Raw genomic sequence first — 14,222 nt, 5'->3', positions numbered from 1 at the left:
CACTTAAATTCATATGTTTTTAAGTTATATATAATTTTACATTCTGTACTCCCAAGACAAAGAAGTTTATTGGCAGTTTTGCAGGGCGCGCTTAATGTGAATTAGAAACTGCCCACAATCACCCAATCAGGAGCCTCCATCAGCCATCATGGTCCGGCGGCTTGGAATTAAGATCACAGCCGTTCAATCAGTTGATCATACGCAATGTGCATGCTTTGGACTGGCTTTAACTGCCCCACCCCACTACCACCCCCTCACACGATAACCAACTTAACTGTCATCAAACCTCCTCTTCCCATCTTCCTATCCTATATATATAATTATAAGAACAACCCCAGATGTACTATGCAAATACTCAGTGATCAGATTCGCCAAACAATGGCTTCTGCTCTTCCTTTCTTCTTTTTCCCTCTTCTCTTCATGATCATTTCCGTGGCTAGTCTCTCCGTGTCTTCTTATCAGTTTCAAGTCGGTGGCCATAGAGGCTGGATCGAGCCCACCATAAACGAGAGCGACATTTACAATGAATGGGCTACTAAAAACCGATTCCATGTCGGGGATTCCATTTGTAAGCTCTTCATTGGTGCGAAAGCTTTTAGTTGAATGGTTTTGTTCTATGATCAATTTACTATAATTTCTTTTTTGGGTATTGATTTGTTTCAGATTTCAAGTACCAGGAGGACTCGGTGCTTGAAGTGAGCAAGGGAGACTATGAGAGCTGCATCACGACAAACCCAATCTCCAAGTTTGAAGATGGGAACACGACTTTTCGATTCGACAGGTACGGGTTTTTCTACTTCATCAGTGGGGAGCCTGGCCACTGCCAATCCGGGCAGAAACTGATTGTACGAGTAATGGTGCAATCTGAAGTCCACGCCCCGGAATCAGCAGCTTCACCAGATGCAGAGGGGGCAAGCAGCAGTACAGGATCAGAAGGTGGCCATGGATGGATGTCTGACAACTGGGGGCCGCCCTCCATGAACCTGAATTCTACCACCAAGCTTTCGCTTGCATCCTATTTCATGACTGCTCTTGGAGGGGTTCTGGTCATTCTTTATCTGTTCATGTAGGAAGTAGAATGAGAGTTGTGGTACTTCTTTCTTTCATTTTGTTAGGTGGATGGTATGGGTGTTTAATTTGTGGTCTATTTAGTCGTATTGCAATTGATTGATATTGTATGGCTGTTGTTATTATTATTATTATTATTCATTTTGGTTGCTTCTAATGATCATCCAAATAATAGTTTTTAAGTTTCATTCACTGTTTTTTGCTCTGAAATACTTGAGAATCAACAGTTGATTAGCTCGAGCTTGGACAGAAATGACCTGTAGAGTACAGAAATATAATTTTGAAACCAAAATAGGAGTGGTGAATGTCTAGAAATCTATCATAATTTGAATTTTATCTGCTGTCATTGGTACAATTCCCAAGTTCATTTACAAAACTTCAATATAATACTACAAGGAAATTTTCTTGTTTAAAAAAATACATCAACTTAATCCAAAATTGGTTGGGCTGGAATAATACAAATCAGGTTTCTAATGGTTCAACAGGTCATGTTTTGACAGCACACAGATAATCTATAATTCTATCACCCGAGACATGGCCACAAGTTGGATTGTACATTACATCGTCTGTCCCCTGTGTCCTGCTTTTGTGAGCAGAATCTGGAATGGCATTTGCAACATTTTTGCTAGGGCTATTTTGTTCCTGGGTCTCAATCTTGGATGATTCAACGAGTAGGGTTTTCCATTTAATACCAACAGCCTCTGCCTGATCTGCAAACAAGACTTTTGAGATGGGCGAACTGCAAATCTCTCTATAAATTTCATAACTAGCAGCACGAGTGTTTCCACCTTCCAATAATCCAGAGAGGGGATGCAAAACAGATACCGGGTCATTATTTCTCTCTAAGGTTTCCTTCAAACTCAAAAAATGGGAGACCAGTTCTGCATTGCTGAACTGAACAAATACAGCAGTTTCATCCAAGTGGTATAAGGAAACAACAGAGCCAAGGCCAAGAACCTTAGAGATGCATTCTCGAATCTCCTTTGCCTTGAATTTGGATGGGAATCCCCATATCAGAATGATATTTGAAAACATTATCTTTGGGTAACGCCTTTTGGGGTTATAAGAACCTGGAGATTCTGCAGACTGGTTACCAGTGCATAGATCAATTATGTCTCCATTATTCCAGCTGAGATAAAGAAGATTGATGTGCTTCTGGAGTTTCTCATTCTGGGCCAAGTCAGGAGGCCCTGAATGTAATTTAAAATCAACTCCTAGATGACTGCATGCCTGAGCAAATACACAACCTGTCATAAAGGCATCATAGCCAGCTTCATGCTTGGCTCCAGAGTTCCAGTTGCATGACCTGCAGGAAGATTGTAAATCTTAGGCTCCGTTTGAAACTCGAAAAACACTAAGGAAAAGAAAGGAAAATATGAAGAAATTCACATTTTCATGTTTAGTTATCAAGGAAAGTGCGAAAGAAAATAATAAATATATCAAATTTATAAACAAAAGTTTAATTTTACACCATTAATATTTAGTCTATCTTTATTTTTAGTTACATTAAAATAAATTTTCACTTTGAATAGAATTCAACATAGAAGGAAAATATAATGAAAAATGAGTTTCCTCATTTTCCTTTCCTTTCCTTTTATTATCTTTATTTTGGTTTTTATCTCCCATTTTTAGATTCCTATTTTTTTTGCGTTCTTTTTTCCCCCCTGCATTGGACAGGGATTGAAGATGGGAAGAAAAACACGGGTTTGCACTTTTGTCTTTTGTGTTTTTTCTTTTCACTTTTTTTAGGGCAGTGTGGGGTATCTGAGGACAGGGAGGAACTCGGAAAACACTGAGGAAAATAAAGGAAAATATGAAGAAATTCACATTTTCATGTTTAGTTATCAAGGAAAGTGCGAAAGAAAATAATAAATATATCAAATTTATAAAAAAAAGTTTAATTTTACACCATTAATATTTATTTTTTCTTTATTTTTAGTCACATTAAAATAAATTTTCATTTTGAATAGAATTCAACATAGAAGGAAAATATAATGAAAAATGAGTTTCCTCCTCATTTTCCTTTCCTTTCCTTTTATTATTTTTATTTTGGTTTTTATCTCCCAATTTTAGATTCCTATTTTTTTTGCGTTCTTTTTTCCCCCCTGCATTGGATGGGGATTGAAGATGGGAAGAAAAGCACTGGTTTGCACTTTTGTATTTTGTGTTTTTTCCTTTTTCACTTTTTTTAGGGCAGTGTGGGGTACCTGAGGACAGGGAAAGCTAAAATCACATAAAGAATGTTTTGCACTTTCATGTCAAACAGGACATCACCAAGTTTCACGCATTTGCAATTATCTCCAGGACTGCACTGATAATCTGATTCACAACTTGAAAATGACAGTCTAGGAGGTCGGCAGACAACTCTGCAGTAAAATTTGTGATTTTAATCAAATTGGTGTACCAGCTCTTGCACGCCTAGATTTCACCTAAGTTTTCCAGTGGGAAATGCCCTGACAAAACATGTTTGCTTCAATTTCACAGTGGAGAGGTGCATGCCAGGCATATGATGGGGAACCCTTACAGTAGTTTGATGCTTGCTTACAAGTCAATTCACTTGAAAAAAGTGCAGATGCATGAATGCAATCCAATATAAACTTGTAAATTTCTTTGTTATTTTATCTCATGTAGGGCTGAATCAAAGTAATCCAAAATATAATACTTAAACAGCCACTAGTTTTATATTTGGCCACACATATTCTTTTCGAGGCCATGCAATGATGCATGCAGCATGCCCCAGCTCGTGTGCACATGCAACAACACATCAGCATTGAAGTACACAAATGACTGTACACATCTGTGCCCCCATATAATTGTGTCCACTGTCCAAGCCCAACAAGCAATATTCATTTTTTGAGTGCAGGATTAAAGCTAATTACAGCATCCATAGTTCATATACTAGATTTGCAGTTATTGCTGCAAACTAATGTATGAGTTCATTGAATATACATAGCAATTTCAAAAAGTAGAAGTAAATTTTGAAGAGAGTGATTGGGGAGTTATGTTATCCAACAAAATGAGTGGGATGCCAAATGAATTATATACATGAATCCTAGGAATTTCATTTCTTGGATTTCTCACATTTTCTTTCCACTTAGGGGGCATCTAGTTTGTGGCATCTTTCAACACACATGTGAATGTGATGCCCATGGAATCTCATTTCCATGTTTGTTTGGGCACCAGAACCCTATATGGTGGGCATTTTAACATTCTTGGGAATGAAAGGTGCCCACAAAACATGAACATCCCATTCAAATCCTCCCTATGGCATTCCCAAGGGAATCCTACTTTTGGGACCAAATTGCCCTCACTAATTTGGCTAGTTGGACATCAATGCCCCTGTCACAATATTATTACACACTATTACTATATTTTTAAAATTATTATAAATAAAATAAAAATAATATTATTATGTTCTAATAATATCAATTCAAAAAGAAAAGTTCCCAAAAAACGAATGCTAAGGCAGATGAGTGGTAAAATATTAAAGGATAAATTAAGGAATGTACATATTTGCAAAAAATTAGTAATAACATTGGTAGAAGATAAGATAAGGGAGGGTTGGCTTACATGTTTTGTGCATTTGAACGAATGCCAAGGAGTGCAACAGTGAGGAGCAAGCTAATTAATGTTAATAGTACTGGAAGAGGTAGGGAGGTAGACCTAAAATAACTTGGAGTGAGGTAGTGAGGAAAGATTTAATAGCTCTTTAGTAAGTTAAAGAAAATGCTCTCAATTGCGTGAATTGGTAGAAAAGGATGCATATAGCCAACTACACATTCATATACCCAACTGCACTTACTGAGACTTAAGGCTTGTTGTTGTTGTTGTTGTTGTTATAATAATATCACATGATTGATAACATTTAGAGACTATATTGCCTTTTATTATTTCAATTAATTGGATTATTTAAGAGTTGAATTTTTTTAATTTATGATTGTTGAAAATTTTAGGAGATAGATTTAACTAAGTAGATGTTCTTAGTAGGTTTTGTGTCAAAAATATAATAATTATTCTCATAATGTTTATACACGTGTCAAGGGTATAGTGATTATCTTCTTGAAATGCTTGTCAAGATTTCCATGTTGAATGGTAATGTAGTGTCCATTTATAAAAATCATACAATACAAACCAAACAAAAATATTCTCACAAGGCGGAGATCTTGAGGAATGATATTCTTGAGAATGCTAGTCCATGGGAATATTTCCTATGCCACAAGCCAAATAAAAATAAGAGGATACATGGAGCTAATTTGAATGGACACACTGGAAATGACAATAAAGGATATGAGAAGATATATGGAAAACATGGATATGGAGATGAAAATGAGTCCGGTGATACGATCTCAGGCTTCACTATGCTATATCATCATATTACAATGAATATAAGATTTAAAGAGAGAATACTTAATAACCTTTAAGAGTGCACAAAATAAAAGTCACATAAATTTTTTTCTTAACAAGGAGGGTAGTAAAGTTATCACCAGGGAAAGTTTAACAGCACAAAGAGTTCTAGTGTTAAATATATGTATAAAAAAATGTAACATAAATCAATGCAAGAGAGCAAGGTGGCATAATCAAAAAGGAGAAAATATAATAAAATTTAAAGATAAATAGTTAGACCCACGATGGACAATAGGATATAGTGTAAACGCAAACACTCTTTGGAGCAAGATAACTAGCTCTTATATATTTGGAAAGATAAAATTTGAAATTCAAGGTGAATTTAGAGGAAGATTCTAAGTTAGTAGAGAAAGTTGGTGGTGGGATCAAGATTTTAAAAAAGTCATAAAAGCAAAAAGGACTTGGTCTAAAACAAGAAACGATGTAAAAAGGTCATTACTAAAACTAAACACTAAGCATACAATAATTTATATGCTACATAAGACAAAAAAATAAAAAAAAAGAAGGGTAACGGGACATATTTAAACTTTCTAGAGCTAGAAAAAGAAAGAGCAAGGACTTAAGTCATGTAAAATATTAAAAAAAAAATATGGCTGATAATGACTTAGGTAATGTAAAATGTATAAAAAATGAGGATGATAATGTCTTAATTAAACAATAAGACATAAAATAAAGATGACGAAGTTACTCTAATAAGCTATTTAATGAAAACCAACTAGAAGGCTTAACCGTTGACTTGACAAATGTGAAAAATCTAAAAATCTTAGTTTTATTTGCAAAATTAGAATTAATGAATTTAAGTTCACATTAAGAAAGTTGAAAAAAATGGAAAAGGGACTAGATGATATTCCAATTGAAGTTTGGAAATGCCTTGGTGATAACAGTATTATATAGTTAACTAATTTATTTAGCGCAATTATAAAAACTAAAGAAAATGCTAGATAAGTGGAGGAAAAACACTTTAATACCTATACACAAAAATAAAGGAAATATTCAAGATTCTAATAACAATTGTAGAACTAAACTTATGAATCATACAATGAAATTGGGGAAAAGGGTATTTGAACAAATACTAAGGTTAGAAACAAGGGTCGTAGAAAATCGATTTGGTTTTTTTGCCCAGGAGATTGATTACGAAAGCTACATATCTTTTAAAATTATTAATGGAAAATTTTAGAAAAAAGAAGAGAGACCTGCATATGGTTTTAATTGACTTAGAGAAAGCCTATGATTGGGTACCTAGGAGGTTAGTGAGTTTTGGAAAAAAAAAAAAAAATGAAATTTGTAGTAGGTATACTAATGTCATTAAGGATATGTATGATAGAGTAATGACTAGTGTTTGGACTATAAGTAGAGAATTTAGGGAATTTCCAATCACAATATGTGTACATCAAGGATATTTGCTTTGAGCCCTTATCTTTTAGCACTAGCGCTGGGTGAACTTATTAGTAGTATTCAAAATGAGGTTCCATGACGTATGTTGCTTATAGATGATATTATCTTGATTAAATGAAACTAGAGATGGAGTAGAACTTAAGTTAAAATTATGGATAGAAGCTTTAGAACCTAGAAGTTTTAGGATAAGTAGAAATAAGGCAAGATACATGAAGTGTAATTCTGTTCATGATAGGAGGAGTATTGGAGAAAAGATTCAACTTGATGGTCAAGAAATTAATGGCATTACTAGATTTCAATACTTTGGATCTATTTTGCAAGTTGAAAAAGAAATTGAAAGAAATGTTGAATGATCTTAAAATACACTTGAAACTAAAAGGAAAGTTTTATAAGATAACTATAAAACCAACTATGCTATACAGATCCAAATATCAGACAACTAAGGAACAACATATCCAAATGAGACTGCTAATGTTAATAAGTGGTATAATGTTAAAAGATAAATATCATAAATTAAGGGATGAAAGTATTGGTGGTAAGTTAGGCATAACACCTATAGAAGATAAGATAAGGGAGAGGCATCTCAGATGGTTTGGGCAGTTGCAACATAGGCCGAACAATGCAAAGGTGAAGGAGTAGACCAAAGTTAACTTGAAATGAGATAGTAAGGATTTAATAGTCCTTAAATTGTCGGAGGAGATTGTCTACAATTGTGAAAATTGATGAAAAAGGATTCATGTAGTTGATGCCACCTAATGGGACTTAAGGCTTGGTTGTTGTTGTTGTTATGTTCTTCAGTTTAACTTCAAGAAAATAAGGAATGCTACCTTCTCTAGTTCTTATCCTTGGCTTGACCAACTTTATATTCAGAGTGCTCCCATTTCCTCTTCTTCTTGTTTGGAGTAAGGAACTATTTCAAGGATTTCCACTCCATTAGAAATCTCAGTAAGATGACCATTGACGAGCTTGCTTGCTTGGTGGAGGCTCTTGCATTTTTATTCCTCCTAATACCAGAATTTGGAAAGAAGAAAATTATGATGTTTCTTCTTGCAAATCTTTCTTGCCTGATTGATAAATGTTTCCCCCTTTCTTTCCTTTCATACACTGAGTTATTAGGAAGGCAAAAGTTCCTTCAAAAGTCAAGGACTTCTCTTGGATTCTGGCTCTTCATAGAGAATTCATACTAATAACTTGTTGCAGGTGGTTTTTTGTGTGTGACTTTTTTATGTGTGGGGGAGGGCAGGGGGCTTCGTAACATCCTTAGTCCAGACATTTGTTGGTGTAATTCTTCTAAGTGAACTAATGGCCACCACTTTCTTCATTGTCAAACGGTGACATTGCCCCAGACTCTGGATTACACTTCATGAAATGTTTGGTGAATCATGGGTTTCTTCAGCTACCACAGAAGATTTTATGAAGATAAGTTTCTAGAGCTTTGGTAGGAGTGAGAAAATAAATGTTTTGAGGCAATGTGTTTTGTTTCTGTTCTTGGGCGGAAGGAGTGAGAGTAATTTTTTTCCCGCAATGATTGTACCTCTCCACTTCTGCACAGGGATAAGTTTTTTTTTTTCCTTTGTTTCACTGGCTTCACTTTGAGTTTTATATTCAGGAGATTTTCTTGGTATTTCATTGAGCACAATGTGACTGAAAAGCTGCTGTACAGTAGTTCTTCAATTCTTTCAAGAGGATTGTCCTTTTCTGTATTTTGTTTTTCATAAATCTTATTTTTCATTAAAAGGGAGAAAGAACGTTAAAGGAACTGCTCCCCAACCCCACTTTGGACAAATAGTGTATACTACATACACTTTACATCAACTTTAAAAGCAAATGACAAGTATGACAACTAGTTCAGAGCAGGAAAGCAGGGAACTTCAAGCAAAGACATCAAGCAATACAGACTATTGTGTCAGATTTATGGCAAACTACTGCAAAATTTCAAGCACCAAAAGAAACTAGCAACCAAACCTCATGTCATCCACTTGAACCTCCACTTTAATGCATGGCTTGAAAGCCAAGCCAGAGCTTTCAGAACTGGAAGCAATCTGAGGACACAATAGAGCAAATGCTTTGGATAATGATGTACCACTCTTCTTCATCAGATGCTGTAGTACACTGTTTGCATTCAAAAGAATTTTTGTATCAATGATGGATGGAAAGTACTTGTGAACGGAGGAGACAAATTCTTCAGCAGTCAAAGGAAGAGGACCTAAGAATTTGCTGTATATGTGGGCAATATCTGTATCACGTAAAAAAGTAACTGAGGATCTATGCAATTCAAATTTAAAACCGAAAAAAAAAATGAAGGATACGTGTACCCAGAAAGCAATTGTGTCCAACAATCAACTTCTGTTCTGATGAAAGGAGATCAATAACATGTCGAAACCCAGCTGCAGCCTTGATTTTTTTCTCTGCTTCTTTCCGAAGCTCATCCTTCACATCTTTCTGCAGCAGATTAAGACATGAATATGCCTTCAAAAGGTACAGGTAATCTCACACAAAATAACTTCCATTTTCATCTCCCATCCACATCCAATTTAGTAACATTAAATCAGAAAACCAGAACATATTAAGATCAGAATTTTTTTACTTTAATTCTCTGTACTTATAAAACTTATAATGTCCGATCAAAAACTTCACAGTTTACAGGAAATAAATCAACAATATATCATTGAAGAGCGCTTCTATTCACATCTTACCATTAATGCCCTTCTGTCATCCTCAGAGTCAGTATGCACAATTAAATGTTCTAAACAGGAATTTTCACCACTCACACGAACATAAGCAAGATCCCCAAAGTGCTTCTTTATGACCTGAGTATTTCATGTTCCATATATATTACAAAATTAATGAAGAAATTTCAGCAATATATGATAATGAAAAATGAAGGCATGATACACACAAAGCACACATGAAAATTATTTACATTGCAGAGAGCTAAAAATATATATATAAAAAAAAAGGTGAAAAAAATAGAGTTTACCAGTAGTCTCTACATGTTCAAAAGCTAAGGATAAAGTTGAATCATTGTTGGAGCAACTGGACAACACCAGGGATGGCATACAGCCTTCATTAAAACTAATGATTATATTAACGCCTAAAATTTCAGAATTTTCATCATTAGGCAAGTTTAGAGAATTGCTTCGTTGATTTTCTGAATGCTTTCTGCTTATATAGGCTGCTGTAAGATTTGAGTTCTACTGGCAGTGTACGCCTTCAACCCAAATCAGGCCTAGCACCTTTTATCCTTGGTCATATATGTCATCTAATAAACAAGTTCAAGGAAAAAAATAAGCTTCCAACTTGAGGTACAGAAGAAGACAGAGGAAGCTATTTTTGTTGCAATTCAAACTTTGCATGCAGCCAAAAAATAATTACATAAAGCACTGCCCACCAACCATTACTTTCTGAGAGGAATTCTTGTCTCCCCTCATAGTACTTTTTGGTTCATTGTTAATATATTTCTTTTCCATTACCAAAAGAGGAAGAAAATAAATTTTTGCAGCTCTAGAGTATCTACCTTGTTTTCATACCACTCAACAAATGAATGAGAGTGTCTGTATTATAAATTACCTTGTGCCTGCCAAAGACAAATGCAAATGAAAAATGGGGAAGGAAGTTCATACTTCTAAACAGGAACGACCATGCAAAATATTTATTCAAAATGATGCTCCTGACAATATATAAAGCAATTATCCAGTAAGCAGAACAGAGAATAGCCATGAAAACAAAAACAAGATTACCAACTGAATCAGTCTCAGCTGATGAGAAGTGAACCCATTCAGCATAAAAGCAGGGCGCATCTTGTAGAAAATGGTTTGAAATTGTTTTTTGGAATCATTAGAGCTGTCCTGAGATTGACACATGTGATTTCTATTCCGTAGTATTGCACAATGCCATTCATTAATTCTGTTCTTCATTCTCTCTACAAAGAAAACATCTGCCATTCTAATCAATGGGGTGTCTTGAACTCCTTTCAAATCACACCATGATTCTGATATCTCATCCCCATATGCCAAACTCATACGCCTCAATGCTTCGCCTTCTTGTCCTCTGGATAAATAAGATATTCCTGAGATTATCCAAGAGTGTAATCCAATATAATTTTTATTACGATAAGCATAACAGAGTAACAAGGTAACTATGCAATTCATATTCGTATTGATCCTTATAACCAAGAACTCCAAGTGTCGTACCCTCATGTATGCACAGATTGAAATCAAACTGGTATTTAGCCAAGAAATCAATTGAGGTTGTCTGGCAGAGAAACTCATATGATGACCCATCAACTGGACACTCTGGTCGAGGAAATATATAAAAATTGTGCCTGTCAGGAAACAGCATACTGAAATATTAATTGAAGGCGTAACAATTATAGAATGAATTTTCTTTAAATCAATCACAAGATCTCATGCCGGAGACAAAATGCTATAAGTTTTATTGAAAAGTTTCGATAAAGCATTCTGCACATCTGATTGTTTCATTACATTAACACAGTACTGAAATAAAATACCTGTGACTTAAAATGCAATACTAAAAATCACAAATATACCCTCAAAGTAACTATAAAAAAAATACTGAAATTTATAAAATACCCAGATTTCCAAAGTTGAAACAGAATGCAGAATTTCCAAAGCTAGAAGTAGGATATGCAAGCCTAACATTGTGCACAGGCATCACGAGTGGTCCTCCATCATACAACATACTTATGTGTCAAATTGAATTGAAAACAAGAACTTTTTTGTCAAAAAATTAGCCAGCATATGGTCGGCAGTTGGTACTTTGTAGTCTCACAGAGTTTGAGAATAGCTTCAATCACTTTAATCTGTCAAATGCCGCTAAATCACATCAAACATGATAAAAGTGTGCGAGGTGTACAAAAAGTCATCAAAACCTCTGCATAGAAGCAAAGACAATGTCAAAAAAAATAGCGAACTTAAATATATATATATATTATTAGCAAAGAAAGGTCGGAGAAACAATCAACCAGGACTATGAAGCCTTCACCGTCGAAGCCTTACTCATCCATTTGACCAGTGAAGAATTTAAAACTTTGATTCTTTTTTTTAGCTGGTACCATAGAAGCAAAATTTCTCCTCTTTTGTCATCTTCCTGTATTCCACTTTGTTTTAAAGTTAAACCCACATCAAGGCCTCAAGTTCTCAACAAAGCATTTGATTCGCATTAGACTCAATTAAGACAGACAAATGGCAACAATTTAACCCTTATTTCTAATTTCATTTTCTACGTATTATCAGCGCAGGTATAGAATGAAAATTTCAAAATTAGAACTTTGGGTTCCTAAACAAAGCCAGTAACTCCTCAACAAAGCACAACACTCACATCAGACTCAATTAATTTAGTCAAATGGCAACAATTCAAAACTCTTGATTCCAATTTCATTTTTCTAGATATTCTCAGGAAGCACGCATATCATAATCAACTCAACAATGACAATAAATAATACGCGTCAGTAATTAATGTACTTCTGTTCACAGAATTTTTCATTTTTTTTTTAAAAATCTATCTTGGTTACTGCAGATTAATGTACATTCTAAAATCATTACAATTTGAGTTCAACAATTGTACCAAGTACCGAACTGAAACAATTTAAAACGTACCGTCACCGGATTGGAAGGGGGGGAAATTACAAACACCAAGATATAAAAATTTACAGAGTTTAGTGACCAGAAGTGCATTTAACTAGCATTAGAAGTAAACTTACGGATGGGCAGTGAAAGATTGTTTTGAGTGATCCCAGCGGAAAGGACAGACCCCGAACTGGATGACCGCGAACTTCTCGGCGGAGTCCTTGACCTTAAGGTAGCGGACGTCGTAGCGGTCGAACTCGAAGGACTCGCGCCAAGGAGCACTGGTGACGCCGGTCATCTCGAGGTCGACAGAGACGAAGTCGGCGGCTCGAACGAGGCGGCGGAGATCAGCGAGTGCGGCGTCAAAGTTCGATCTGGTGACGTTCTTTAGGGAGAAGCTGGAGGCGAAGGAGCGAACGAAGAAGAGATTTGGGTTGGGGAATAGAATTAGGGTCGCGGCACCCTGGACCTGTCTCAGGCGCCATTGCAGAAGCTTCATTCTCTATGCCTCATTAGACCCTGGACGCCTTTGGGAGGAGAGAGATGCTGTTCAAAGGCAAGGAAGAGGTGGGCGATGAAGTTCGACTTTGTGCGTGCGTGCGTGCGTTTTTTTTTTTAAAAAAAAAAATGGGAACGCCGTCGTTCTGAAGGGAACAAAGGGTAATTGTAAAATTAGATTTTTAAATTCAATATTTAGAACTTAATAATTAATGTTGTGTTTAAGGGTATAAATTTTAGAACTTAAATTTGGATTTAAGTAGATTTAAAAAAATTTTAATATATTTTATATTACGTTATATCTAAATTTAATGCAAATTCAAATAAAAGACTCTCTTTAAACAAAGGGTTAAGGGTTAAAAATATTCACATGAAAGACATTTCCAAGAATCTTATTCTTGGGAATAAGATGTCAGACTCGTGAGAATATTTTTATTTAGCCTATATTATAAGATTTTTAAAATGTATATAGGATTCTCATGTCAATGTTTTAATATAGGTGTTGACGCGCAGCGATTTTAATCTTCCGATCAACAAAATAAATAGCACAAAGAACATTCACAAAAAAAAATATAGACAAGAGATTTTATGTGGTTCGGCAAGATTACTTACATCCACGAAGCGTGCACCTGAATAAAAATCGACTATGAAATGATGGTAGTACAAGATTTGATCAGACTCTCCCTAATCCCAGATCCTCCGTACACCCTTTCACCTCAAACCTGTGAAGAAAAATTCTTCCTAGAGAGAAAGCCCCCTCTAGCTCTTCTTGCACAAAATGACAAGTAATACTCTCTTTTTCCCATGGCTTACAAACATATATATGACACCACACAACCGTTGGATTTATAGACGATCCAACGGCTGTGATAAAAGCTACAATAAATAAATAAATAAAAACATATTTTTTTTAACAATCTCCACCTTGACTTTTAATCACAGCCAAGTACAACATTCCATCCCCACATTCTGGGATACTCTGTCAACAATCAATAAGAGAGTAGATTAACTAAGTCCAGACAGCGCTTGAACTTAGCTAATGTAACAGGCTTAATGAGCATATCTACAGCATTTCCATCTGTGTGGATCTTCAATAACTGAAAACTTACAACTTTCAACCCAACCTCTAATTGCATGGTACCGCACATCAATATGCTTCGTGCGAGAGTGGTAGACCCGATTCCTTGCCAAGTGGATCACACTCTAACTATCACAGAATACGTGTAACCTATCCTGCATAACACCAAGTTCCTAAATCAGTCCAGTTAA

The 14,222-nt window shown here is 35.4% G+C and overlaps 2 protein-coding genes across 2 annotated transcripts; one reads left to right on the top strand and one right to left on the bottom strand.

Moving 5' to 3' along the window:
* The first annotated feature begins 262 nt into the window (after positions 1-262).
* Positions 263-1,225, top strand: LOC131162801 (early nodulin-like protein 6). Its single transcript, XM_058119402.1, has 2 exons — positions 263-568; positions 664-1,225. Exons 1-2 carry the CDS (start codon positions 346-348, stop codon positions 1,068-1,070), a joined length of 630 nt encoding a protein of 209 aa, XP_057975385.1. The 5' UTR covers positions 263-345; the 3' UTR covers positions 1,071-1,225.
* Positions 1,226-1,373: 148 nt separating this feature from the next.
* Positions 1,374-13,044, bottom strand: LOC131162766 (poly(A)-specific ribonuclease PARN). The gene is made up of 7 exons (XM_058119369.1): positions 12,590-13,044; positions 11,061-11,191; positions 10,608-10,936; positions 9,564-9,677; positions 9,183-9,309; positions 8,833-9,103; positions 1,374-2,374 (listed from the first exon to the last, which is right to left on the bottom strand). The coding sequence occupies exons 1-7, from the start codon at positions 12,952-12,954 to the stop codon at positions 1,555-1,557; spliced, it is 2,157 nt and encodes a 718-aa protein (XP_057975352.1). The 5' UTR covers positions 12,955-13,044; the 3' UTR covers positions 1,374-1,554.
* Positions 13,045-14,222: the final 1,178 nt, after the last annotated feature.

This window comes from Malania oleifera, chromosome 1, assembly GCF_029873635.1.
Source record: "Malania oleifera isolate guangnan ecotype guangnan chromosome 1, ASM2987363v1, whole genome shotgun sequence".
Lineage (NCBI taxonomy): Eukaryota > Viridiplantae > Streptophyta > Magnoliopsida > Santalales > Ximeniaceae > Malania > Malania oleifera.
The sequence above is the reverse complement of the archived record's forward strand: the minus strand, read 5'-3'. Positions and strand labels throughout refer to the sequence as shown.

Excerpts from the sequence above, each read along its gene's own strand:
- LOC131162801 (XM_058119402.1), top strand. The coding sequence starts at position 346 with ATGCAAATACTCAGTGATCAGATTCGCCAAACAATGGCTTCTGCTCTT. Across the intron at positions 569-663 it reads CCATGTCGGGGATTCCATTT|ATTTCAAGTACCAGGAGGAC; the intron begins GTAAGCTCTTCA and ends GATTTGTTTCAG.
- LOC131162766 (XM_058119369.1), bottom strand. The coding sequence starts at position 12,954 with ATGAAGCTTCTGCAATGGCGCCTGAGACAGGTCCAGGGTGCCGCGACC. Across the intron at positions 11,192-12,589 it reads CAATCTTTCACTGCCCATCC|GCACAATTTTTATATATTTC; the intron begins GTAAGTTTACTT and ends GTTTCCTGACAG. Across the intron at positions 9,678-10,607 it reads AGCTGAGACTGATTCAGTTG|GTCATAAAGAAGCACTTTGG; the intron begins GTAATCTTGTTT and ends TGAAATACTCAG.